The sequence below is a fragment of the Megalops cyprinoides genome, chromosome 8 (assembly GCF_013368585.1).
Source record: "Megalops cyprinoides isolate fMegCyp1 chromosome 8, fMegCyp1.pri, whole genome shotgun sequence".
NCBI classification, from domain to species: Eukaryota; Metazoa; Chordata; class Actinopteri; order Elopiformes; family Megalopidae; genus Megalops; species Megalops cyprinoides.
In genome coordinates this window covers 33,696,294-33,723,385 of record NC_050590.1, presented here as the reverse complement: position 1 = coordinate 33,723,385, position 27,092 = coordinate 33,696,294, and the positions used below count along the sequence as shown (strand labels likewise).

Sequence of the window (27,092 nt, the reverse complement as noted above, 5' to 3'; positions counted from 1 at the left end):
GGTGACTCTAACACATCTTGAAGCAGTGATTGCTGTTGATGTAACAAATTGATGCAGCTGGGAGACTGTTTGTTTTGCCTGTTATACGTGTTTTTTCGAACGAATAATAGCTTGACAGACGACAGAAGTAGTTACTGCTTGAAAACGATTCCTAGCTCCTCTCGTCAGTGCTGAATTGTCGTGCATGTGATCGCTAGCTAGCTACCTAGCTAAACAGGTAGCTGCGTTTTTGAGAGAAAACTAACGTGTGGACTGTCTTATTCAAATTCGCTCGATTCAGCTATGCTTCACCAAACCAGCGGCCTAGTTAGCTAGACATTTAACTTAATAGCTGCGTTTTCCAGCACAGTGTTGCATCAGCTTGAAATGTTAATACCCAGTTAGTTAGACGGTATGTGATTTTATCATGTCAAAATAATGTTTACTTGTGCCAGTGAAACGTTTAATATTCGGTGCTAAATAACTGCCTAACCTACAACTTGACATTCTATAAATGACGGACGCTGGTTAGCTAGATTGTTAGGTGTATGCTCTCTCAAATAGAGGGAGGGTAGATAATTAGCTGGTCACTAGTCATTAAAAGGGACTTGGTAACTGCTAGGTAACAAGTTAACCAGGTCATTCGCAAAGTCAAATCCATATAAGATAGCCAGGCACTAGTATTAGACTAGCCGGATAACTAACGAGTCTGTGCAACATCACAAGTGACACCTTCACGTTACCTTGCTGGCTTGCAATTACCCTGTCTGTCAGATTGTTAGAGAAGTGTGTCTCTAATTCGAGTTTAAATGCTGTTTGTCGCCGGGTGGGGCCATTCCTGTGGATGACACGCAGTGAAAGAAGACAAATTAATACCGTGTTTGGTTATCAAGCTATATTTCTAGCCAGCCTGCTAGCTCTCATACGCTCTTTGGTGACTGAGTGATTCGGTAAGGAATGGCTAAACCCGAATCGAAAAAAAGCGACGTGGTCTTCGCGAGCTGCAGATCTGCCGCAGCGGAGGAACAGGTCAACAACGGGTCAATCGATCTAACGCTGGCCGGCGGTTCCCACGATCCAGTACCAGCAACACCAGTATCGACAACCAAACCCAAGTCTGCAAAGCAGGGTTTACGGGAGAACAGTGCGAGGCGGACCACTGAGTCAGAAGTATTTGATGACGGAACAAACACCTTCTTTTGGTGAGTTGGGACTCTAATATGAAATGGCTTTTTGATTGCTATATTTAATATCCATAGTTTGCTCGTTTTCATTGAAATCGTTCGTAGCTAGCTATTGATGGCTTAATGTTTTCTCTGATGGAATGGCTAGAGATAGGCCAGTATTCCCTACATTATCGATTAACTACAGTGCTGTTTACATTAAGATTGGATATATTTTAACAGTATATTTAGTCGTTAGACTTTTAGTGTGCATTACATTTGGCAGATGTGAAATAATAGATGATTGCATTTGTCAGCAATGAAATGACAGATTTAGCTGGTCAAAATGAACCACTCCAACAAAATGGCAAAAGATTCATTTTATTGCACTTGGTTTCAAGCGCGTCATTAATTGATGGGCTCTGTGAAACGCTGCTTTCGGCTGTTTTCATTGCTTTCATGAGGAGAAGGTGCGTGTGCCTGCCAAAAGTAGGTCACAATACGAAAATCGTGTGTGCCTGCATTTTATGTGTAAGAATATGTTCGCTATAGCGAACTGTGTAGTCGGGGACTGTCGCCTTCGTTGAGTGCAACTTCAGTACGTAATTGATGGCTCCGTGTTTCAAGGTTACGGATTGCAACTTAGGTGAATGTCAAAGCCGAGAATGGTGCCCGGATATGGAAATCTCAGCGGCTCAAAGCTCGTATCTTATGTAGCCACTTTGCTATGTGGTCACCTGTGACATCAGTGTTATCAGCTACCATTTACACTACAGGGAAACATTCTCAAAAATGAAAACAAAACGTCCTTACTCAAGGCATCAAAACATTTCAGCTAGATTGAACAGGTTTATATAACGGTGTAATACCTTCAGGGTTTAATCGTTTAGTAGCCTAGGTGGCGACTGCTTAGATTTGCTGAGGCCGCGTGGCTTTTGTTTCCACTTAACTGAACCTCTATTTTAAAGTCGAACGGGTGTGTCACCGCGCACACGGCCCAGCTGCTTGTTTTCGCGTTTTTGCGGTTCTGCCCTTTAAATATCACTGCGACTGCAGCAATACCACCCATTGCGCAGGTTGCGATGGAAGCCGGCCAGTATGCGCCTTTGTGTCATAAGCGTCTAGGACGTCTGTATCTCCACCCTAGCCTCTTCAGCAGAAAGTGCACTGGGATCCGCTAAAGACTTTAAGCCGGGACAGATGTAGCCTGATAGCTGGGGGGGGGGGGGGGGGGGGGGGGCGGGGGCGTTGCAGTTATCTATTCAGTAAATTGCAGGTGATTCTTGTCTTAACATGCCATGACAGACAGTCAGACCCCCACCCCCCAACATGCACACACACCTCTACCTGCAAACACATAAGGATACATGGACACAAAGAGATTATGGGAGCAAGCCACCATCTCTTGGATGTGAGAGACCCCACACTGTAGTGTTTGAGCGATGTCACATTTCAAACATGATGCTATTTTTTTACAAAAGCACAGAGCCTGAAAAGGTGTGCATAGAATCCTTCAGTTGGGTGGGAATGTTAGTGCACATGATATTTCACAATGTCCACAGGTCAGAAAACAGTGTGCTTGTGCAGACTGCTGGAAGGATACAGGAATAAAGGTGAAGGGGCACCTGGAGGGTTACTGAGGTAGGCTGGCCTTGTTGTGCCTGTTTGGAATAATCAGATATCTGTGAGGGCTCTGGTGAAGTATGCCTCAACAAATGCATTTCATAATGTATCTTTTTTTTGTTGTTGTTGCTCCAATTGTTTTCACAAGTTTAAAGATCCCAGTTGTCATGCAGGCCAGACTTGGGAAGTGTTACTGTGTGAGATTCCACCCTTCCGTTTCTTGGCCTGATTTTTTTTTTTTTTTTGTTTCACTGGTACTTGCCAGCAAAACAGGCTAAAAGCTGAAGATAAACAAAACAGAGACTTAGCACTGTGACTCTGACTTTGCAACCAGCATGCACCCTACCCCATACCCCTCCCAGATGTCACATATGCTGTGAAACCTGCTCAGTGGCTGTTGGCAAGAATGTGGACTGACTTCATACCTGTGAGAGCTGAAATTGTCTCCTTGCTATGTTCTCTGTCTCTAGCTTTCAATTCAAATTCAACTTTTTGGCATGCCCATAATAATAGTCTACTTTTTGCTTTGCAATTTTTATACAATGAATTTTGATAACGATATTGAATCACTAAAGCGTAATATCCATTTAAACAAAACAATCTCTTCAATTTCTGTGAACAAACAGAAATGCCGCTGTTGCAGGAGGTCAGCCCTCTGTCCCTCAGCCTGTGGCATGCAAGCAGGCACCTATCTGACCCCTAGGCTAGCAGCCTGCTCCTCCTGGTCCAGCAGCATTGCAGTTGTGTGCTCTGCAGTTCTCTCTCTTACTCTCCTCTTTACCTTGTCAGTGACATACTTACACAAGGCGCGTTTTAAATTGGCAGGACTTTGCACATGTGCATAAATGTGTTCATCAGTGGGGAGAAATTCTGTTCGCTGATAATTGTGATAGAGTGCAGATAAGACTGATGGAACAGTCCTCAGTCTGTACTGTCAAAGTTGAGGGGCAGGGTTTTCTCCATTGATGACTATGACATTATAATGCTTCAATATGTATTACTAAATTAAAATTCAAGGGTAGCTGTAAAAAATCAGATGATTTTTAAAAATGTAGGCAGAAATGAGTAATATAATTCAGTAAACAATCCAGATTCATCTGTTTAAGCCTGTGTCTCCTGTTTGGTGATGCTGAGTGGTAATATCTTAATAGGTATACTAGGAGTGTGCAATATGACGATATTAGATCATGAACGATTAAAATGTCTCTACGATCTGTCTTTACAGAGAGATCGTTAGTATCACGCTACTGTGCACATTCTATCAGTTGCAGTTCTATGGCTCATACAAGCATCCAAAGTTTTGTCAGCCAAATCTGTTTTGACACACCAATAAATCGTGATTAACTACGCCCATTCGCCTCCTGCCATTGAGTTTTCATGCACTCGCGTCGCTCGTAAATTTCGCGTTGTGTTTGGTTAAAACACATCTTAACAAAGGCGTTTGAGAAAGGCACTCCGTATGACAGGACAAGTAAGTGCTGGAAAGAGGTAACTGATGCGGTGACATTTTACCTGGCCAAGGATATGATTCTCATAAAAACGGTTGAAAATGAGGGTTTCAAAAGACTGCTAAAAATAGTTGATCCTGGGTACGAGATACCCAGCTGCAAATATTTTTCCAACACGGCCATTCCACGGCTGTACTCCAAATGCCGAATGAATGAAACTAAACTAGTTTGGTTGTACTGTTCAGTAACTTGCAAAATAGTCTTAAAACAACATGAAAAAGAATCGTGATAAGATCGTGGATCGTGATCCTGCCTGAAAAAAATCGTGATATGATATTTTTGCTATATCACCCACCACTAAGGTATACACTTTATAAAGGCTTCAGTGCTAAGTAACCGTGCTGGATTATTGTTTCCAAGGAAATCCTGTCCCTGCGGTTACAGAGGAGCTCCTCCATGGTCCTCTGGGATCTATAGCAGGTGATATCCAAAAAACAGCATCTTGTTGTTTAATCATAATAATTATGATACTTTATTTGCAAAAGGTGGTTTCAGGTGGTTTCAAGGAAGAGCTGGAAAGCAAAGAGAAAACATGTTTGTTGAAATGTGGCTTTCTTGAAGGGGGGGGGGGGGGTGTTTTGCACATGTATGCCTGCATTTTTACAGCTCCATTCACATTGCACTGAAAATGTCATTGCACCACTTAAGTTACTTGGCCCAACAACTGAACATTATTGTGGGGGTGAAATTGTGGCATTTGTTCCTCAATTTGTAACCCCGCATTTGTAACCCAATTAAAACTGAACTGCATGGGCAAAAACTAAAACTGGTGTGAATGGTTCTGGGTTTTCGGAGAGTGAAGACCTTGTTTCTACTGATCAGCTACCTAATAATAGATGACTGCAAGGAGCCCTGTGTGACCAGCTCCAGTGGAGAATTAGCACTAATGTCTGGATGAGATGTGATAAGGAGTAACCCTGAAGGCCCATACCTGGCCTGGGTGTGAATACCAGCAGACGAGTTCTTCCCTAGGGCTCTGGGGTACTGTGGGACAACTGTAATGACATGTCAGAGCCCCCATGGTCCTATTTGTTTACCTCTCTCCATTGCAGCATTCTTTTGGCACCACACCACACACAGTCTGTGTTGGCCACATGCCAGGGCAATTCTGTCAGTGAATTTGCTTCCACTGGGCACATCTAGCTGAACTCAGCAGGCTTGTCATCACGGGACTCCCAGTATTGTTGCCACTCATATTTATTTGCAATCCCAAAACTGTTGTCACAGTTTGGAAACAGTTTTTCAGGTTCTCTGACTCTTTCTTTTTCTTTGTCCCTCTCTCTGTTTCTCAGTTCTGTTCAGTAAGCTTTGTTAGCATGACAAATACACATTGCAGTAAAACAAACATGTGCCAAAACAAACATTTATGCAAAGAACACATAAATGCAAATCAGTATAGTTAAAGTGTTTAACTCTGTTACCCATTAAAACAAAACCCACTTTGTTTTCTCTCTCTCTCACTCTCTACTCCTCTCTCTCTCTTTCTTTCGTACCACAGGTAATAATGTATGTTAGGAAAGGAGAAGCTACGAAAAACAGTGGACCATGTTGGGAAACTGAACTCTTGTGATTTTTTTTCTTACCTTCTCTCTCTCTCTTTACAGGAGAGCTCACACCCTCACTGTGTTGTTCATTCTCACCTGCGCCCTGGTCTATGTCACCTTACTGGAAGAGACACCCCAAGACACTGCCTACAACACCAAGAGGTCAGCACAGTTGCCTTTGGTAACCACAGCCCATTGAACCAACTCACAGGGTCATGGATTCAAAGCCTAGATGGGACTTCAAAGCCTAGCATATGTCACACCAGAGAAGGGGTGAAAAATGATACTGATTTTGGGCAGTGCTGGCAGGGCCGGATACCATGCACCATGATTGGCCGACTCAGAGGTTAGGGAGTGGACAGTGCACAGCAGTTTTCTGATGCCTCTTGGTGCTGTACAGAGGAAGACGTATACACACACACACACACACACCTCAGGTTTGAGGAACAGAGAGGGAAAGTGATGTAGGGGAGAGATTGGTTGTGATGGGTATCTGTGACTAATCACCATGCAGAGGTGTTGGATTACACTGCATGACCCAGAGGCAGGAGGTTCGGGGCAGAGCTCCGGCCTGGGCAGCACTGACCAGGAGTAATCCTGTTAGCTAATGTCGCGTAACAGGGACAGTCCCTTCTCTCCAACCAGAACAGTTATTTCTGTCCACTGCAGCTCCAAAACACTTTCTGTGCATGGATGCTTGCAGAAAAGACTGCCATTTCCACTCACAGCTGTGCTTTTAGACTATGCAAGTACTTTATTATGTGTAATATTATGTGTCACCCCCACCGCTTATCATAAACAAAAGAGACATGCAAATCAGCGTTTCCGTTAGCTGGTAATTACCGGTTTTTGCCTGGTAAAATTTATTAGAAAACTGATAAATTAACAACTTGTTGGTCAAAATATCTGGTAATAATTCTCATACAAAACGTAGCTACATTTTAGCGGCTAATGTTGAGGTTTTACTCAATTGTTAGTTCGTTTGGCTTAATCCTTACTGTTCATTAAATAGTCAAACTTATTTGAGGTTATTGTCATTTTTTCGTCAACCTAGGTATACATTATATTTGCATTTGTAACATAGACTGTTATTCAAATGTGACTAGTAAGTTTCAGATTTGTCCGGTAAAATAAATTTTTTCCGGACACCGGAACAGCAAGAAAAAATGCTAGTGGAAACCCTGATGCAATGTATACTTTTTCCTCTGAACATAAACATGAACCCTTGGTTCAGCTGGGTCATTAGTGGCAACTAAGGAGAGAGGTGACTAATTTATGAGCAGCAGGTCTGTGAGTGTGTCTCTCTCTCTCTCTCTCTGCATGTCTGTAGGTGTGAGTGTGTGTGTGTGGGCATGTGTGTATTGTGGCCAGATCTCTGTACGCCCTTGTCCTTTCTCTGTCTGTCATGCCTCTGAGAGTTGTGTGTCTGTGTGTGTGTGTGTGTGTGTGTGTGTCTGTGTGTGTGAGAGAGAAAAAAATGTGAGGCTCAGTGTGTGCCTTGGTGTTCATGTTGGTCTGTGTGCTCTCAGGGGGATTGTGGCCAGCATTCTGGTTTTCCTTTGCTTTGGGGTGACGCAAGCAAAAGATGGACCCTTTACTAGACCACATCCAGGTACGTCTCAACAGCAGGACATACACATGCACACACAAAAACGCACATAGACCTCTAAATGTTATGTGCATCTTCATGTGTATCTTCATGTATCTGAGATTTTCCATCAATGGCACCTGGCTCTTTCATTAGGGTGAGTGTCACCGGTCCAAAGCACTTATTGAGCACTCAGGCAAGCCCAGGTGAAAGGATATCCCTGCCTCATAGGGGCCTCGAACTCTTTTCTGTGTCTAAGAGGCGAACCCTGATCCTGGATCAATATATCTTCTGCTCCACAAACAAGCTGCGATGCACCTGAGGATTACATAACCTCAGCAGCAAAGCCAGCAAATGTCCCAGAGGCCTCTGTCAGGGCGTTTCACAGTAGCAGCCTCCGTTACAGCGCCAACCACGCTGACCTGCTTAGGGAGGCAGAACAGTGAGACCTTAATCAGCACGCGCACTTTTCGCCTTCCCTGTTCTAGCAGAAACAAAAAGGGGGGGGGTTCTGTTTGTGGTTAGTGTCATAGACAAGCAGCTCATCACTCAGTTTGCTTCTATGTGTGCACAGTCCTTATACCATTGCAGCTAGCCATCAGCAATAAAGAGCTTCCCTTTGGCTTGTTTGCGGTGTTAGCTCTTTGAATTAGTCCAACATGCAGTGAGATTCCTGTCGCAACAGATACGGAGAAGCTAGAAGCTCCTGTGGCTGCCTAGTGTTGTTCATTGCGGATGTCTGAGCCAGATACAGGAGCTAGGCCTACTCTGTGAATAAATGGGGCATTCACATTCTCCTTCTAATGGAGATTGGGGGGGGGGGGTCACACTGGTCTTGCTTGTGGAGATGATTGGAACTAGGTGTGGCAGCAAAGGCATTCAGTCCCTGCTGTGACATTGTGGTTTCTCCTGGCCCTGGTGGTACCACAAAGGCTCCTGCTTGTGTCGGCTTGGCAACATGTTTGTAGTTATCCTGGCTGCTCATCTGGTTTTGCCTGCACAACCAGTCCCATGCCTTCATAAATGCTCACTGGGCCTTTGTGTGACAGTGTGAGTTTCAACGGAAGGTTTTTGTCCCTCCCCCCATGATCTCATTTTAGAAATTGGACCCCTTTTGACTATATTGAAAATTTTAGCTGCAGTGGTTACATTTCAGTTCAAGAATGAATTGTGGGTAACCACATCACAGATTACATTATAGCCACATTACGTTACAAGGGCGTACATTACATATTATCATCCAGAATGACTGACATAGCATATGATTTTTACATGTTATCAACTTACAGAGCTGGATAGTTTCTGAAGCAATTCAGGTTAAGTACCTTGCCCAAGGGTGCAACAGCAGCGGCCTAATTGGGAAATTAACCAGCAGCCATTGGGCTATATGCCCTGCTCCTCATCACTGTAGTGTGCTGTAGTTACAGTTCTCTGCTACATACTCTGGCCGAATGCAAGTCCAGGGCTGGGCCAGGGCTGTCCACAACGGCCAGGGCTGTTCAAATTGAGAACTGCATGATGTCAATCTGATGTAGTTTAGATGTATACACATGATAGCACAGCACATGGATTATCAGAAAGTGCCTAAATTGACATTTAGTGGGAGCTCATGGGTGCATGGAGAGCAGTCAGAATTGGGCTGAGGACTCCTTTGAATACCCAAAATGGGCCTCATTCAGATATATCCCACCCATCCCCTGCTCTCTAGCCCCCTTTTTGTATTCCAGTCAAGCTCCGGTCATTGTGATTGGTCCAAATATGGCTACTGTGTGTCAATGACTTCATTACATTACATTATTGGCATTTAGCAGATGGCTGTATCGACTTACATAGGGTACAAGTTTTTGCAATGTTATCCATTTATACAGCTGGATATTTACTGAGGCAATTGTGGGTTATGCACCTTGCCCAAGGGTACAGCAGCAGTGCCCCAGTGGGGACTCGAACTGGCAACCTTTCGGTTACAAGTCTGGCTCCTTAATCACTATGCTACACTGCCGCCCCACTTCTTGATCCAGAAGCCTCAGAAGCTGTGTTTCTGGTACCCCTCATGTTCCTCTGTAATTTATCCTGGTAATAGTCAGTGCTGCTATCCAGAATGACTCAGCTTTGTGTGGTTTGAAAATTAATGTCCGTGGTCACAATTCTTCTCTCCACAGCATACTGGCGCTTCTGGCTGTGCGTCACTGTCGTCTACGAACTCTTCCTCATCTTCATCCTTTTCCAGGTGAGAAACATGCATGTGCGCATACACACACATGCACGCACACACACACACACACACACACACACACACACACACACACACACACACACACACACACACACACACACACACACACACACACACACACACACACACACACACACACACACACACACACACACACAGAACCCTCATTCTCTGATTAGCATTGACCAGCTCTGCCCCCTTGGTCTCGAATACATCAAAAAGGGTGACGGGGGGTGCTAGTGAGTGACAAATAGAGTAAGACGCACCCCTCAGAGCTCCTGCAGAATCCTTACTAAGTCCATACTTGAACAACACTTACATTTTGAATGGTGTGTAAAATGCTCAAAATTTATCATTAATAAACCAAAGTGTAGTCAAAGGACAGTGAAATTGAAAATACAAGTACAGTGGCCAGTCCAAAGCAAGGCCCAACAACTCCTCGATGCAGAGTTCAGAAAACTCCGACCCAGCCCCACCTGCACCCGCGGCAAGTCTGAACACGGACATCGCATCGGTTAAAGCCGATATCCTCACCTCCCTAAGGATAGACATATCCACTGTAATAAAAGAAGAGCTGAAGAGTGCTTTGGTGGATGATTTTGAAACGTTAAAGAAGGAAATAAAGGCACTGAAAACTGAATCTACCAACAATACAGCCGCAATCCACACAGAAATTGAACACATTAAAGCTAATGTGAAAGCCGTTGAGTAAGGTAGTATTCCTGTAAACCACTGTAACAGACCTTAAGAAGCAAGTAGAAGATCTAAAAGAAAAATGTGAGGACTTGGAAGGGAGGATGAGGAGGGGTAACATTCGGATTGTGGGGGTCGCTGAGCAACCCGGATCTCTCCCGCAGCAATCTCCAAACTTCTTAAGGAAGTTTTCCAGTTGGACAAAGAGGTACAGATCGAGAGCTCACACCACAGCATGATATAGAGAAAGCTGGGAGATAAGCCGCACATAATCATTGCAAAACTACACAATAGTGGAGACGCCATGGAAATCCTGAGGAAAGCCCGTAACAGTAGTTGTCGACTCAACTACAATGGCAAACCAATCACCATATTCCAGGACTAAACGGCCAAAGTTGCTAAAGCCAGAGCAGCCTTTACAGATGTCAGGAAGATACTTTGAGATAGACCAGGCGTTTGTTTTGGAATACTCTTCCCTGCCAGATTCCGTATCTCCCACAACAATGAAGAGGAGGAGTTCGTGGACACCATCAAAGCCATGTCCGATGTAAAGAATAATGTTGTCCCAGCAACGGAGATGGAGAATTGATCGTATGTATCCTTATTTTATATGGGAAATGATATACGAACACAAAAACACCACTGATAGCTTAGTTGTTCTGTTTGGTTTTGTATCCAGACAAAGGCGAGCATTTTCAAAGGCTGCTCGCACAGCTGCCTGTTCTGACTTGCAGCCTGGGACCTTGTCCCAAAGACTAATCGGACACTAATGATGGTTGAGTTCATGGTTTATCTAACTTTATGTTCAGTCCTGTCTGTTCAGATCCCGTCTGTTCAGATCCCACTGTTCCCCAGGGATCCTACAGTAGGAATAAGAGCAACAGGGAAATTGGTTTTTTCCCTATCCCAGTACAAATGTCAAATGTTCTATGTTAAGGTTTATACATTACGGAGATCATACTGCTGTGCCTAAAATCAGTTACTTCACATATAATGTTTTAATTTCATCGGCACATCTAATTATATATGTGTCTTATTTTTATGATTTTTCTTTTTTTTTTTTTCTTGTTTAGACACCCCATCTCCCCCCTATTGCCCCCACCCAAACCTACTGCACCCATTTACCTTCATACACCCACTCACTTGCATTTATACAATCACTCACATAGATATTGTATACTACGCTCCACTCTCAACTTTCTCTTCTACTTCTGCCCCTCCCCATCGCCTTATTCATGGACTAAATTAATAATCTTCCCTATTGTAATTTTGAGTCATGGGATCACTTAAGGTAATAAATTATAATATTAAAGGTCTTCATAGTCCTATAAAGAGAAAGAGAATTCTTAATCAGTTAAAAAGGGCCAACTGCCAAATAGCATATTTACAGGAGACCCACCTATCGGAAATAGAACATGAGAAACTTAAGCCCCTTTCACACATGCATTGGACGCCGGAACGTATCTGGCCCTTAGCCGGAGGAGCTGTATGTGAGAACGTAAATGTCCGAATCAGTTGGACCGGACATGTGATGGACTTTGTTCTGCCAGCTCCCTAGTAAAAAGTCCGCCTCATGTCGGAGTGAGCCCATGTGTGAATAGAGCAGACAGTGTTCCGGAGAATCCACCGCAAGCGAGTGGGCGTGTTGATGACGTTTCTATTATGTGACTGGCGCAAAACCGGAAGAATACAAACATCTGCCTCGTACTCTTTTCCACGTGCCTGTACATAGCTTTCCACTGTTTCGTTGACATTGCGGATTTGTCCAAATATATGCTATTTTGAGTCCAATGATCATTAAAGAGATAGTTAGCTACAGCTATACTGCCAAAACGTATCTCTTACGATGATTAATAACGTTGGTTAGTAGTTTATTATCTGGTTAGTAGCTAAGCTGTAGCTAAGTAATAGTGATAGGTATAGTGAGATAGGTGAACTGGTGACCTAACAACAACAAAAACTTATCTTATTGTTATAATAAATGCATAATTAATAATAAATTATGTGTACCAGTAGCACCATTTGGATGGCTATATGTGATTTTTTTTACAGGCTACCCAAAAGTATAATAGCTATGTTTGCCTTCTCCTCCTCCGTGCCACATTATGTACCCGTACCACCGAAAGGTAAGACATTGAAAAGAAAAAAACTGAAAATACTTCAACTCGCGAATACTTTAGATGATCTCGTAAATACTTTTCACTTGTGAGAATGCAAGTGGTGTTTAACTGGAAATTACCACGAGGAAATCTGGACGTTTCTAGACTCGCAATGATTTTAAGCGACATTGTAGCATACTACAAATGTAATTATTAATGGTCACATACTGGGTACTATGCTGAAAAATAGCATGCAGTATACAGTATATACTTGTGTAGTACGCAGCACACAGTATGCAGTAGGCATTTTCAAATACAGCCACTGCGATTTCTGCAGCGTACTTTTTGCGTCATGTCCTGCCTCCTGCACACTCTACCCAGGCGCCGCCCCTCACCTAAACCAAAGCGGAGTATTTCCTGTAGGTGAGAATGCGTCTGTCACGGACAATCTCCTGTTGTGTGCTACATGTGTGAAAGGGCAATTCCGGCCAAGTTCCACACCTGATTCTCCGGACCTTGTCCAGTGTTCATACGTAAAAACGGCTTAACAAAATCTTGGGCAGACAAAGGTTTCTACTCATCACAGCAATCGGGTAGAAAGAGAAGAGTATCTATTCTGATACATAGACAGGTGAATTTTACACCAACTACAGTCCACAAAGACTCGGAGGGGACATTCATACTCGTAAATGGACTAATTGATGGAGTACAAGTTTCTCTCATGAACATATATGCTCCAAATGAGGATGAGCCTGGCTTCATTAATACAATCTTTAACATAATACTACAGCATAGCTCTGGTATTCTGCTGCTAGGAGGGGACTTCAACCGTGTTATGTCTCAACTTATGGATAGACAACCCACCTCCAAAACTCCTACTTCTAGAATGAGTAAAATGCTTAAACACTTATCGACAGAGTCAGGCCTGGTGGATGTTTGGAGAAGTAGATTCCCTAAGGGCAGAGATTTTACTTTTAAAGTTAAAACCTTTAACAATACGGATTCAGGATCTTTCATGTACATGCTGGCTCAACATCGAAAAAAGTCTTTGTACGAGGCCCCTGCAGACCTTGCCTTTTCTTGATTTCCCCTTAAGAGAAATTTCAATGGGTGAATGGACTACTGTCACACTAAAAATATGGAGGAAAATAAAATTATTATTTGGATTGCCTAAAGTAATTTTAGCACTAACCAATATTGGATTCATAAAGGATTTTGTACCCTCCCATATAGATGCAGGCTTTAGAAAATTGTCAGCGTATGGACTCGTTAATCTATAAAAGCTCCATAAGGATGGCTGCCTTTGATCATTTGATCAGTTAAGAAAGGAATTCAGCCTTCCTAATACAGACTTTTTCAGATATTTACAATTGAGGAACTTTTTAACAAAACATAAAGAATGGAATAAAGTCCTGGAGCCCACTCCAATTGAAGAGTTCTTGATAAAATTACAAACGGAACAGGGATAAGAAAGGTCTGTGTCATCTTTACCAAATATTTTTAGGCATGAATCTGAATAATACACTACAGATAAAAGGGAGATGGGAAACCGAAATGAATACAGACATACCACAGGACATGTGGGAAGAAATACGCTCTGAAGCACACCTAGTAACCAATTCAAGTACATGGAGGGAATTTAAATGGAAGGTAATTACGAGATTTTTCCAGACACCAGAAATAGTGGCGAAAATGAGCCCAACAAACAAATGTTGGAGAAATTGTAACACACAAATGTTTTGGACATGTCCTAAAGAAAGGACATTTTGGGAAGATGTGTTTGAGGCCCTTAAAGAAGTATTCCACAAAAATTTCACAAAAGATCCAAAGGTGGCATTGCTAGGAGTAACACCAGAAGGCATTGATGGAAGAGCTGAGAAATATCTTTTACAAATATTGCTAACAGCAGCAATTAAATGTATCACAATTAAGTGGTTTAAACCTGACCCCTCGACATACAATATATGGACTGAGAAAGTATGGGAAATTCATCAGATGGAACAAATAACATACTCTTTGAGACTCCAAAGAGATGTATTTATTAAAAGGTGGAGCCTTGTCATAGCTATATTAACACATAGAAGTGATCCAAGTCTTCTCAACTCATCATATCTCTTTATGCATATACACACACCTATAACCCTACACACATTCACACACAGTTCCCCCCCTTCTTTTTTCTTTTTCTTTTTGTTTTATTGTTAAATTGTTAAAATATTAAACTATGTATAAACCATGTGGATACAGCTGAAGAAAAATGTAAAAAAAAAAAAAACGGTAGGAAAAACTGTGAATATGATTGTATAAGTTGCTGAAACTGTAATAAAAACTAAGTTAAAAAAAAAAAAGGTGAAAGGGGGAGAAAGGGATTGAGATAACAGGAGAAACAGATCGTATGCTAAGATTCTGGAGGAGAAGAGAAGACGCATGATAAACTCCAGGTCTGGAGATCTGATCCTCTTTTATTTTATGGAAGCATAAGATTCAGCTTTGTGACAGTCCCTCTTAACCTACTGAGTCAGCAGGTTCTAGCCTTTGTTCGTCCTATGTTGCCAGGCATCATTAATGGAATTATGCTCATTTTCTGTCTTTTTAAGACCCTAATTGGAGTTGAATGTGTGTGATGGGTATAATGATGAAATACAGAAAGCTTTTTTTAAGAGGGAGTTTTTTTTTCATCCCTCTTAAACTGGGCATCTCCATTGACTGTCTCTCCTTCTGTCTCTTCAGACAGTCCATGATGGCCGTCAGTTCATGAAGTACATTGACCCCAAACTAGGCGTGCCCCTGCCAGAGCGTGACTATGGAGGGAACTGCCTCATATATGACCCAGGGAACGTCACGGACCCCTACCACAACATCTGGGTAAGGCCTGCCCCCCGATCCCCCCAGCACTGTCTGCAACTTGCTTTGTTAGTTCTTCTGTATAGCAGAGAAAACTTGGGCAGCCTTCATAATCACCTTGGTAACAGCGTCTCAGCACACCTTCTGATGGGACTACAGATTGCATCTGCGTCTTCCACTGAGGCACGGTAGTATCTCCCCTCTCAGACTCACTCTAGAGAGCTGGCACTCTAAGGCCCCTCCCCTCTCCACCACACGCTGCTCTGCTCCGCCTGCTCTTGGTCTTGTTGTCTGGGGGGACGGGCAGGATAATTAGAGCTGCTTAGCGCTGGTTGGCAGTTGGCTTTTAAATGCCACATGAGTGCTCAGTTCCCCTGAGGGAGGTGGCCACACCGCCTCGGTGTGGGTTGTTGAGATGCTCAGAGGTGCTGTGTTTCAGGGCTTTGGTCAAGGAGAAACCTTTGAGCATTCAGCTCCTCTTACTAAATGCTTTTTTTGATGCACTTAACCTCATTACATTAGATTACAGCCACTAACCAGACTGTCTTATCCAGTAGCTGATTATCTTTTGTCTGAATATGTATGTGTACTGCCTGAGTGTATCCTTGTCCCATTTTTTGCAGTTATTCCACACGTCTCTTATATTAGCAGTTCCATACTATTGTTCATTCAATGAAAGTGTCTGTTTGTCTTTCAGGACAAGATGGATGGTTTTGTCCCTGCCCATTTCCTGGGATGGTACATCAAGGTAGGTTTTGGTCAGACATTTATAAACTTTTGAATGGAGTTCACCAACTTAGTATCTCACCGATGATGTTGCCTTGATTGTGTAGTGAAGGCTCTGTGATGCATGTACATTTTGTAAGCAGCACAATAGTCACTTGTTAAAAATTCCTTTTGAGGTTACACATGTAAACACATTCTGATTTCTTATCAATGTTTAGAGTAATCACATTTTCATGGTATGGTATTTTCAAGGTATTCATGGTATATCTTGAAAGAGAGATAAATTGACCATGACTCTCAAATACACCAACACACGCACAGACGTACACACACACACACACACAATGACAGCTGTTGCTGTCATTATTTATAATACAGGCAGTGTACCCAGCATGTTGTGAGGCACAACGATAAATTGCAGCAGTAAAGATTATGAGAGTCTATAGAGTGATTTGAGTGATGAAGAAGGTGCACAGTGGCTTGAGGTGAAATGATGTTAAATAGTGAATGATTCACACTATGCTTGCTTTCTGCTCGTTGCTGCAAAGATTTTTTAGTGTGGTTGTCCCTTATTATTATTAGTCTGGTTGAAAAAAACATTTTTTTTTAAACTGCCGTATCTCTGTCAATTCTGGCTCTCCACACATAAATTGTACATCAAAATAAGGGTGAACCTGTGCAAATTCTCACAATGTTCAAAATTTTACCCCCATTTAAAACAATAGGCAAGAGAACAGCAAGAGTATGCCACTTCCGCATTTGAAAATAAGTTTTTTTACACTGCCATATCTCCATGAATTCTGGCTCTACATGCATAAATTATACAGGGAGGGCATTTTCTTCAGGATATGCACACAAATCTAGTTTAAATTTGTTTTGTTTTAATCAGTCTTAAAAAGGGAAGTGAAAGAATGCACTTGGCATTGGAAAGTTTTTTGAGTATTGGCCAGTCAGCACATCTTAGAAGTTTCAGAACCTTCAGGTTAGCCGCATGCGTGTACACATGCGTGTGTGCGTGTGAGTACTTGTGTGTGTGTGTGTGTTTCAGTTAGCTTCTGTGTGTGTGTGCGCACGTGCGTGCCTGCATGCGTGTGTGTGTGACTGCTTAGCAACTGACATTTCTAGTATTATACATAAAGTGAACATTTTGGTAGCGATGATTAGTGGTGGATAACAATAATTCTAATTAAGGACAGCACTAATAATGGTAGTTTGTGTGGCGATATAAGCAGATACATAGGTGTAAATGAATGATTAATGTGCTCTCTGCTCTGTGCTGTGGCAGACCCTGATGATCAGAGATTGGTGGATGTGCATGATCATCAGCGTGATGTTCGAGTTTTTGGAGTACAGCCTGGAGCACCAGCTGCCCAACTTCTCTGAGTGTTGGTGGGACCATGTAAGCAGTGCTCCTCACATACACACTGATACACACTAATGCACACCCTAATATACACCACCACACACCAAGATGAAATTCCACACTAGCACACATGATGCACATTATGTACATGATGTACATAATTAAACTAACACTCACTAATGTATATTAGCATACCCCAGCTTACACTAACATGCACACTGTTCCCCACTGACACACGTAAACACTCCTGTTTTGGCATTCTTGCCATATAATGGGTTTAGTCCATCTGGGTTAGTTTGATGTCACTAATAGGGCTGTCGCGATAGCCGCAATATTGCAATACTGTGGGACTGACAAGCCAACCACAGGGGATTGCAAGCAACCGCACTACTGCACGTGTGCATGAGGAACTATTTCGGTTGAGGAAAAAAAAAATTAAATCGATAATTTTTTTTTCTCATCCCCTATTTTTTTTTTTTTTTTGCTGATGTCCCTTTAGGGGCTCCGTAGATTTGCACTTAAGATTTAGCCTAAACAATTTCCTTTATTTATTTTTATTTGACAGTTTATATCTAGCCTAGGCTATAGGCTAGGCCAGGGTTCGGCAACCTTTACTATCTAAAGAGCCATTTTGGCCAGAAAGAAAAAAAATCTGTCTGGAGCCGCAAAAAAAATAGCCTATTTGAGCCCTTTAAATGCAGGTAGACTACCACAGTGTATCAGTCTAAATTAGCCTATCAACATTGCTAAAAGGTCTAAATGAGCATTCATTCATATGTTTTACCACAAGGTAGCTGCGGTAGGCTATTTATGATTATTTGGTATTTTAACTTTGCATTTCCTATATTTACAGACATTGCGGCGCATGAGCATTAGCTGGTGGCAGAAAGCCACCAGGCAGTAGCCTAACTAGTACCAACAGAAAATTGACCATTGTCGACAGTGTTTTATTGTGTTATCATCGTGTAATCTTACATTTTATCATTTTTACATAATCTGTCAGATGTATATTAAATAATACCTGTCTACAGTAACGATTCTGTGCGCCTACAATTAAAAAAAATGTAAAGGTAACGTGTCCGATTCGGGGAAGACCATATGATTGTATGGGGACTCTGCAGGCTAGTAATGTTACCTAGAGTTAGCAGCTAGGTAGCAGTTTAGCCACATATCAACGGATCCCCAGTAGCCTAATAGTAATAGCGAAGAGTTGTGCTTTCAGATGTAATATTACGAAATCCCAATGTGAAATTTTATGTTTTATCTAAGGCACTTACATAATCAATAAGTTAATTTACCTCGAAACTAGCCAAGACGGTCGGTGACTGTTAAGTGCTGGCTGACACACGCATTCGGTCAGCTATCTTTATGGGGGAAAACCCGCGTTAAAATAAATCTCTAAAGTTACTCATGTGATCATGTTGGTGAGAATATATTTGGTAGTATGTGACTGCTACAATGCAAATATATATATATATAATCGACATTATATAAACATGGTAAAGTTATTTAATAACACTGAGAAAGTCGTGAATTTTGCATGTTAAGTCTACGGGAGCCAAAGCCACTTTCTACCACCAGCCCCCTGTGTGACGACACGGAAGTATTGGTCTATTGTGCCAGACTTCAGGAAACACCAAAAGCATACGGTTGTTGTTCTTTGTTTACCGTAGTGTGTGTTCGTGTGTTCATGTGTTATTCGTTGTTCTCGAAACGAATATCACGCAATAAATTTTGAACACTGGATAATGTAAGGATGACTTTAGGCCTACAACAATGACAGCAAAATGTTTTTTTTTTTTAAATGTTATTCACTTCCATATTTTTTGACAAAGCTACGGAGCCACTAGAGGGGCTAAAGATCCGCATGCGGCTCGGGAGCCACAGGTTGCCGACCTCTGGGCTGGGCCTATTTTTTTTTTCCATAAAGGAGAAAAGGCGTGTAGCGTACCTTGCGTTCTTATTGTGCCTCATTGCCCCTCTGTGTTCTGCATTTAACAGTAAACAAGTACCGTAAAACTTCCAGTAATAGGCGAGGCTCCAATAAACGCAGCCCTCTTACAATCGCCTGTATGCGCGACACTTTCAGTGAAATGCCTGCCTCAAATAAACACCGGGCAAAATTATATTTATTTTTCGTGACTATAAAACAAAAGAGCAGTGGGTTAAAATGCTTACAGTAATCCTATTTATTTTTTTTGGCTAAAAAAATGAAATAACACAATTTTTTATATTAGGCTAAATGAGGTTGTTTAATTAATTCAATTTGCCTTATGCATGTACATCTGTTCACGAATTATATTAAACATAAATAAACAAAACAAGCTGTCTTTCGGACCATGGTAGCCTAAATTCACAGTGATTTTGCTATTCTTACAGACTCTGTGCTCTCCCATCATACGTTGCAATGACAATGTTTAACTTACTTTATTAGTGACTCCTGTTTGAGTTGCTACCAAAGAGCGCTGTATGTTTGTTAAGTAGGCTACTTGGGAGACTCGGGCTACATGGTGAATTTTCCTGGTCAGTTCAGCTACCAATAACTTGCAGAAGCCTGAGGGCTTTAGGTGAAATAAACGCGGGTCTCTTATCGCCGAGTCTCCAATAAACGCCGGTAAAGTTAAGTAATTAAAGCAAATAAACGCCTCGGCGTTTATTGGAGGTTTTACGGCATTTAATTTGTTTTAAAACTGTGTCATCTTTGTCATTTAAAAAGCAACAATATACCTAATAATAGCCTAACAATGAAGCTTATTTATATAGCACTAAAATCAAGATAAATGAAGTAATTTGCAAAAAAAAAAAAAAAAAAATGGTGGTAATACCGCATATTGCGGTGTTGAGCCACCCTAAAGCACCGCAGGGGAAATTCCTTCACTGCGACAGCCCTATTCACTAATGCCCCTTGCTCACTTCTCTCCCAGTGGATCATGGACGTGTTGGTGTGTAATGGCCTGGGGATCTACTGTGGGATGAAGACCCTGGGCTGGCTGTCCATGAAACCATACCAGTGGCAGGGCCTGTGGAACATTCCCACCTACAAGTATGCTCACTTTTATCATCAGTTTCACATCATACAGGCAACCCACAGGACTCAGAGTAACTACTACATGGATTTGTCTTTCATTTTCTATTATGAATTCAATTTTTCCCCTGAAATATTACACAGAACACCAGTTTACCAGTGTATGGAATTGAATAAAATGTTTGATTGGGCTTCATGAAAACCATTGTGAGTGGGGCTATCATACTTTACCAATCAAAAGGCCTCTCCTTCCATACCAAAAGAAGATTGGTTGAGATCTCTGAATCACTAGAAACACATGGTGGCTCCTTATATTTTGGAGCCCATAAAATCTTACTCTCCTGTACCTACAAAAAATAAAAATCAGAGCAAAAAACTTAAAAATGCCTTTCTGGTTGGATGAAGTCAGGGGGCTGGCATAACTGTTGATATGGCATGACTGTTGATAGGTTATTGAGATATGCTTGGTGTATATGTAGTTCAGCAATAATAAGAATAAGCTATCCACAGGGGGAAGATAAAACGCATCGCCTTCCAGTTTACCCCCTACAGCTGGGTCAAGTTTGAATGGAAACCTGCGTCCAACCTGCGCAGGTGGCTGGCAGTCTGCGGGATTATCTTCATGGTGAGTCTCCAGTCAGAGAGTGGTGTGACCTTTGCCTTACACAGATGTGAAGAGTAGGGAATGAATTAAGTATTATTGTCCCTTGTCTTGAAGCAGTCATTGGCATATTGTACCTATTCCCTCCACCTCTTCTAAGAGGACTGTTTTTTATTTTTTCACAGTTTGGTGGTGGTGTTCTGTGAAGTTTTGGGAGGTGTGTGTCTAATTTAGATTTTGAGCAGGAGAGTAGGAATTGTTCTTCTGTTTGGATTTCCTGTGATTTTCCCTGCAATACACTGTTTGATCAGTCTCTTTCCCCCGGACAGCCATTTTTTCCTCTTTCTCCCTCTCTCTCTACCTACACCTCTTTCATTTCCTCTCTCTACTCTCCAGTTCCTGCTGGCCGAGCTCAACACGTTCTACCTGAAGTTTGTGCTCTGGATGCCTCCAGAACATTACCTGGTCCTGCTTCGTCTTGTCTTCTTTGTCAATGTTGGTGGTGTGGCCATGAGAGAGATTTATGACTTCATGGATGACCCGTGAGTTCCAACAAGATGGACAGTTTGTGTGTGTGTGTGTGTGTGCGTGTGCGTGTGCGTGTGCGTGTGCGCGTGCGCGTGCGCGTGCGCGTGCGCGTGCGCGTGCGCCTGTGCCTGTGGTGTGCAGGCATGGATGTAATGTGTGTGAGCTGTCTGGGTGTGTTTAAATGTACGCATCCATACATAGGTATATATCTGTGTGTGTGTGTGTGTGTGTGTGTGTGTGTGTGTGTGTGTGAGTGAGTGTATGAGGTAGCGGGGTTCTAGGACTGAGGGTATGCAGGATGAAGGAGTGTATAGGGATTTGTTTACAACCTGGAGAACCTCTTCTTCCTCACTACAATTCTGCCCCTCCCTGCCTGCCTCTCCAGGAAGTTCCACAAGAAGCTGGGCCAGCAAGCATGGCTGGTGGCGGCCATCACCGTGACAGAGTTCCTCATTGTGGTCAAGTATGACCCTCACACCATTATGCTGCCCATCCCCTTCTTTGTCACTCAGTGCTGGATCCTGGGTATCGTTCTCATCCTTACCTGGACACTGTGGAGGTTCTTCATCCGGTAAGGCTTTCTGCAGCACAGGGGCCCCCAGGGTCATCATGACTGACACACCCATCACAGAGTCCAAAGTCCCCCTATCCAAGTCTTATTCTACAGCATCCTCCACAGCCAGGTCGTGATTATGCCCTTTACCTAATGACTCTGATGTATAACCTCTTAGAGAAGAGTTCTCGTTGGTCGACAGCTTTTCTTGGCCTGCTAGAGGGATCTTGTGGTTCCTCCCCTCTTTGTGATTGTTTCTTTAATTTTTGGTTTGCTTCCTCTTGCACCCTCTCCCTTGTTACCCCCTCCCTGTCCCTGGCAGACCTTTGTAGGTATCATCCTGCATGTTAAAAAAACTCTTTATATGTTCTCTCCCCCCCCCCCCCCCCCCCCCCCCGTGGTCCTCAGGGGCAATATCCATGTGCAGTGAGGTAGGTGCGCGAGGTGCGGCTGGCATTTTGTCTTGCGTGACCTTGTCATAGTTCCCCACACACCATTTCTGTCACTGCTGTCCCAGAGGGGGGCAACTTCAGCATGTTGTCATTGTCCTTTTGGCTGCTGAATAAGTCTTTTACTTTATTTATTTATTTATTTATTTATTTATTTATTTGTTCGGGGTGTTTTGGACACTCCTCCTCTACGCTGTTTCTCTGTTGTTACAATGGGAGCAGAGATGCCACATCATCCTGCATGTGTCCCCCCCCCCCCCCCCCCTTTAACTCACCAGGCGACCGTTGCCATGACATCATGAGAACCTTGGACTGCCTTGGACTGTGGCCCCACCCCCTCCCCTTCACCAGGCCCAACACCCTGCCAATCAGCATGCTTTTCCTGCCCTCTCCCACAATCACCTGACACTGCGCAGTAATTTTCCCCTAACAGCAAGTGTGCTAGAAAGATGAGAAGTGACAAATAATGCACAGCTTCACTCTCACACTACACCGTCTACGTGAATAACCATCTGCATTAAGGTCACCTCATTACACTTCTGGTCATGGCGGTGGTGCAGACGCAAAAAGTGCATGAGAGGTGCATTAAAAGAGTTTTGAAAATATCTTTTTACACAAGTCTCACGGACACAGATGAGCTAGTATTGTGGTTTTGATGTGCGTGAGAGTAGATACAATGTAGTGTATGTATGGTGTGTGTGCACACGTGTGTGCATGTGCGTGCGTGTGTGTGTGTGTCACGCACGCACGTATGTATGTGTGGGCAGACAGTGTTTGTGTGCCTGTGACAGCTCAGGGTAACCTGTTCTCCTTGCCCCCCTCCACAGGGACATCACGCTGCGCTACAAGGAGACGCGGCGCCGCAAGCAGGAGGGAGTGGGGGACCGTGAGCGCACCTTCGGCGACGGCAGCGGCAACACGGCCCCCAGTGGGCGCAGCAAACTCAATGGCAGCTCCGAGTCGGTGAAGCACAGGAAGTCATGAAGGCTGCTTCCTGTGACAACTGGAGCGATGGTGGGGGTGGGAGAGGGGTGGAGATTACATTAGAGCAGCAAATTGGCTGCGCTATCCTGAGACACAACACAGGAGCGTGTCTGTACCATCTGAGTCATTCCGCTACTGGCTTTTCACTGTTAATATCCACTGATCACACACACAGGGGAAGGCGAAACTGATTATGCGAGTGGCAGGTCTCAGCTTTGAGATTGCCTCTTACTTGTAAAATGTGAGAAAAATGTGAGATTTGTTACTATTATTAATATTATTATTCTTATTCTTATTGTGTGTAAGGCGGGTATAGATTGTGTAGTAGAGCTCCTCCTCCTCTTTGAAAACACAGGGATGTAAGGGCAATTCATAATAAAGGGGTAGATAGAGTAGGTGTAGGGGAGTTGTTTATGGTCTGATGGAGGAGGATCTCTGGTGGCTGTAATTTGCTAGCTGACATGCACCGGTGGAGCCACCCCCCAGTCACCACTGCATATTGCTGCCTCAGCTGCTGCAGAGTGGGGTTAGACACACAGTGCGCTTTGGGTGAGTTCTTCATCCTACGGATGTTGCTTGCACACTAGAGGGGCTGAAACAGTAGAAAGAGGCACAACCATTTGTACAGGATCCATTAGACGAAGTAGAGACCATTCATACCATATATATACCTATAGATCTCTGTATATTAGATGGAACTGTAACTTTAACCAGCCTGGCTGGAAGTGTCTGTCTGTTTGTTTGTGGGTGTGTTGTGAATTGGTGTGTAATAGGCTAAGTGCAGAGCTGGCTGTGAACCCGTGTCTGTGGCACCCCTCCCGGCAACACTTGGACGCCACCACTCCTGCATTTTCTTGTCTCTGCCACTAAGAGACATCTGTATCCCAGGGTCCCCACTTCCCCTGACCCCATGCCCATGTGCTCACAGCCAACCCAGCTGCCCGGCCCTCAGGGTATCCTGGGAAAATCAACAGGACAAGCATCCATCACATGATTGTGTGCTGAAATTGCTGTAGGTGTTGCCAGTGTCCACCCCAATTTCATCTTCTGGCCTTCCAACTTAAATACTTAGAGGCAGAGGCTTGGAGCTGGGCTCAGGCAGAGCAGGGATAACTTTGTACCTGTGTTGTACCTGAGTTGAGCGGTGGGCATTCTTTTTTCCTTCTGATGTGCAAACCTGTCTGTAAGTTCCTATGCTGCACTTTTCTCAACCATGGGCACGGGGCACATGCCACAGCCACCCCACACTTGAGGATGGCCTAATCATGCCCCACAACGCACATCCCTCCGACCGACGGGTGCCATCACCCACGAAAAGTTCATTCCACATATTTATATTCCAAGCAGTCAGCAGGTTGTATTATTTTCCTGTCATTTTCTGTGTTGTTTAGAATTGCAATTATATTTGATTTGTTTTTAAGCCCTTTAGAATATGTCTGAGACAGAGATGTATGTTTGTAATGATTTAGTGGGAGGGAAGGAACAGGGTGCAGGGTTCTCTTGGAGGTGGGGAGTGAACTGGAGGCGGCAAGTTAAGAACAAGCAGTTAAATTTGTGCGCATATGCACACGCACACACATGCATGTTTGTGCACAAACACAGATGCACAGTTACATACGTATGCACATATACACACATACACTATATATACAGACAAACTTTCATGCACAGATGAACACATAAATGCATACATATATATACACACATGGAATGAAGGACAATCACTCACTAACCCTCTTGCCCCTGGATGGGTTTAATGTCCTGCAGGGATTGTGAGGAGGAAAAGTCCAAAAACTCATCATGGGAGGGGGCAGGATTAAGTGCAGGTTTGCTGCCACGATGGAACGTTTAACGCTCATGCCAAATTTCCTGTAAGGAAGCATGTGGCTCTTTTCAGCTGGCCAAAAGGGAGAGGCAAATTCTAACCAAGGTGGGCCACATTACCCAAGGTCAATGGTAGAGTCACCATACCACCATACTGTGGCCATATTCCTCTGCAGCACTCTGAGAGTAGAGAGTATTTCAGAGAGCCACTGGCTTATCACTCATCATTTCAGCAGTTACACAAAGTGAATAAGGGCAAAGTTGTTTTTTTGATTCAGGTTCTTAATTTAGTGCAGTGTTTGTCTTGTGGTCAGACCACAACACAAGTTCAAGAGAGCCATACCAACAAGATCAGGGGCCATGAAACGTTCCTCAAACCTCATGATATATCCCATCCCACACACACAGACCCCCTCCCTCAAAACTGAACTCTAGTTTAGGATTTGTGGAGCACCCCGTAGCATTTCAAGGTCAGGCAACAGTCTAGTTCCGTGATTATTGAACTTAAGCAGTTGCCCATCCAATTATGGTGCACGGGGTGCAAATGGAAAATACAGATTATATAAACTAGGAAGCTTTGTATAACTGTGCTTTATTGATTGTGTTTTATCTGCTATAGCAGATGTAGGTGTGCACAAATCAACAATGTTATTCCTTGTCCTGAGGTGTGTTCTTCAGGGCAGGTTATAGATGCATTGTACAAATAGTTCAAAATGCCTGATGTGACCTAGATGCTTTATGCCATTACCTTACTGTGAATGTACACCATTCAGTCTGATTTTTTGAAGAAGAGGGCTGTTTGTTATTAAATGCCAATTTTTGATTGACAGTGGTAGAAAATTATTTTTAACTGTTCTGCAAATGCCATTGCAGTGGATTTGATAAGATGTTAAGTTGACCAGATTTATTGCAAGAGGGAGCTGCGTAAATGTTGTCTTGTCCAAAAATGTGCATCCAAAAAGAGCCAGAAGTGCAAAGGAAAATGTTTGGTCTCTTTAATTGTGGAAAAAAGTCTCTGTGCCAGTTTATTAGTGTTGGACCACCTTCTTGATAGGGTTAGACTACCTAAAAAATCCCAATTCCTTTCAACTGAATTAATTGCAAAAATGTTGTACCTATACCTATGTTACATGCAAATGTCTGTCTGAAAAAAGAAAGAGAATTATACCTCTGATTCAGCCCTCATGTGGCTGCTAGAGCCAGAAGACCAGCATTTTTGTCTCTTGTTGCATGCAGAGGGAATTTGCACAGCCTAGGGTGATGTTTATATGTCAGTGAATCCTTGCCCTTCTCCATGTGACAACACTAAAACCTCCTCATGTATCTGTTATGGCTTTTCCTTGTCCTGTTTCATCCACTGCCTGTGGGAGAGAGCGCAGAATAAGCCATTTTCTACTTTGTTTCATTAAATGTGATCATGAGAGTGGAACAAAATGAAAAAAACGCAACATAAAACATGGTATTTTATAATGTTTTCAATAAAAATAAAATGGTTAATTGGTGAAAACAAATGTCTCTTTGTCTCTTTGTCACATCCAGTCAATTTAATTTTATTTGTTATGGCACATTTACAGTTTAAATTGTCACAAAGCGCTGAACATGTAACACAGTGAATTTTGTACGAGAATCGAAAAACAAAACAAAACCCAGAGCCAATTTGGAGAAAGTCTAGGACTCCCTGGAAAACAGTGGAACTCCGATAATATCAATGATCGTTGCTGCTAAATGACAGCAATTTAGTTTAATGTAAAACGATCTTTGCCCA

At 43.0% G+C, this 27,092-nt stretch overlaps 1 protein-coding gene across 2 annotated transcripts; it reads left to right on the top strand.

Moving 5' to 3' along the window:
* ptdss2 (phosphatidylserine synthase 2) lies at window positions 1-26,771 on the top strand. 2 transcript variants are annotated; one of them, XM_036534784.1, is made up of 13 exons: window positions 1-1,181; window positions 5,878-5,979; window positions 7,347-7,429; window positions 9,565-9,632; window positions 15,161-15,295; window positions 15,972-16,022; window positions 17,286-17,399; window positions 20,288-20,406; window positions 20,899-21,013; window positions 21,386-21,531; window positions 21,903-22,088; window positions 22,479-22,501; window positions 23,347-23,415. In XM_036534784.1, the coding sequence occupies exons 1-12, from the start codon at window positions 937-939 to the stop codon at window positions 22,498-22,500; spliced, it is 1,386 nt and encodes a 461-aa protein (XP_036390677.1). In that variant the 5' UTR covers window positions 1-936; the 3' UTR covers window position 22,501; window positions 23,347-23,415. The 2 variants fall into 2 exon arrangements, with proteins under 2 accessions (XP_036390677.1, XP_036390676.1); XM_036534783.1 differs by lacking the exon at window positions 22,479-22,501 and having other exon boundaries at window positions 23,347-26,771.
* The last annotated feature ends 321 nt before the right edge of the window (window positions 26,772-27,092 follow it).

Bases quoted from the DNA above. Each gene is read 5' to 3' on its own strand.
- ptdss2 (XM_036534783.1), top strand. From the start codon at position 937: ATGGCTAAACCCGAATCGAAAAAAAGCGACGTGGTCTTCGCGAGCTGC. The intron at 16,023-17,285 runs GTAGGTTTTGGT...GTGCTGTGGCAG, and splicing joins TCCTGGGATGGTACATCAAG to ACCCTGATGATCAGAGATTG. The intron at 20,407-20,898 runs GTATGCTCACTT...AGCTATCCACAG, and splicing joins TGGAACATTCCCACCTACAA to GGGGAAGATAAAACGCATCG.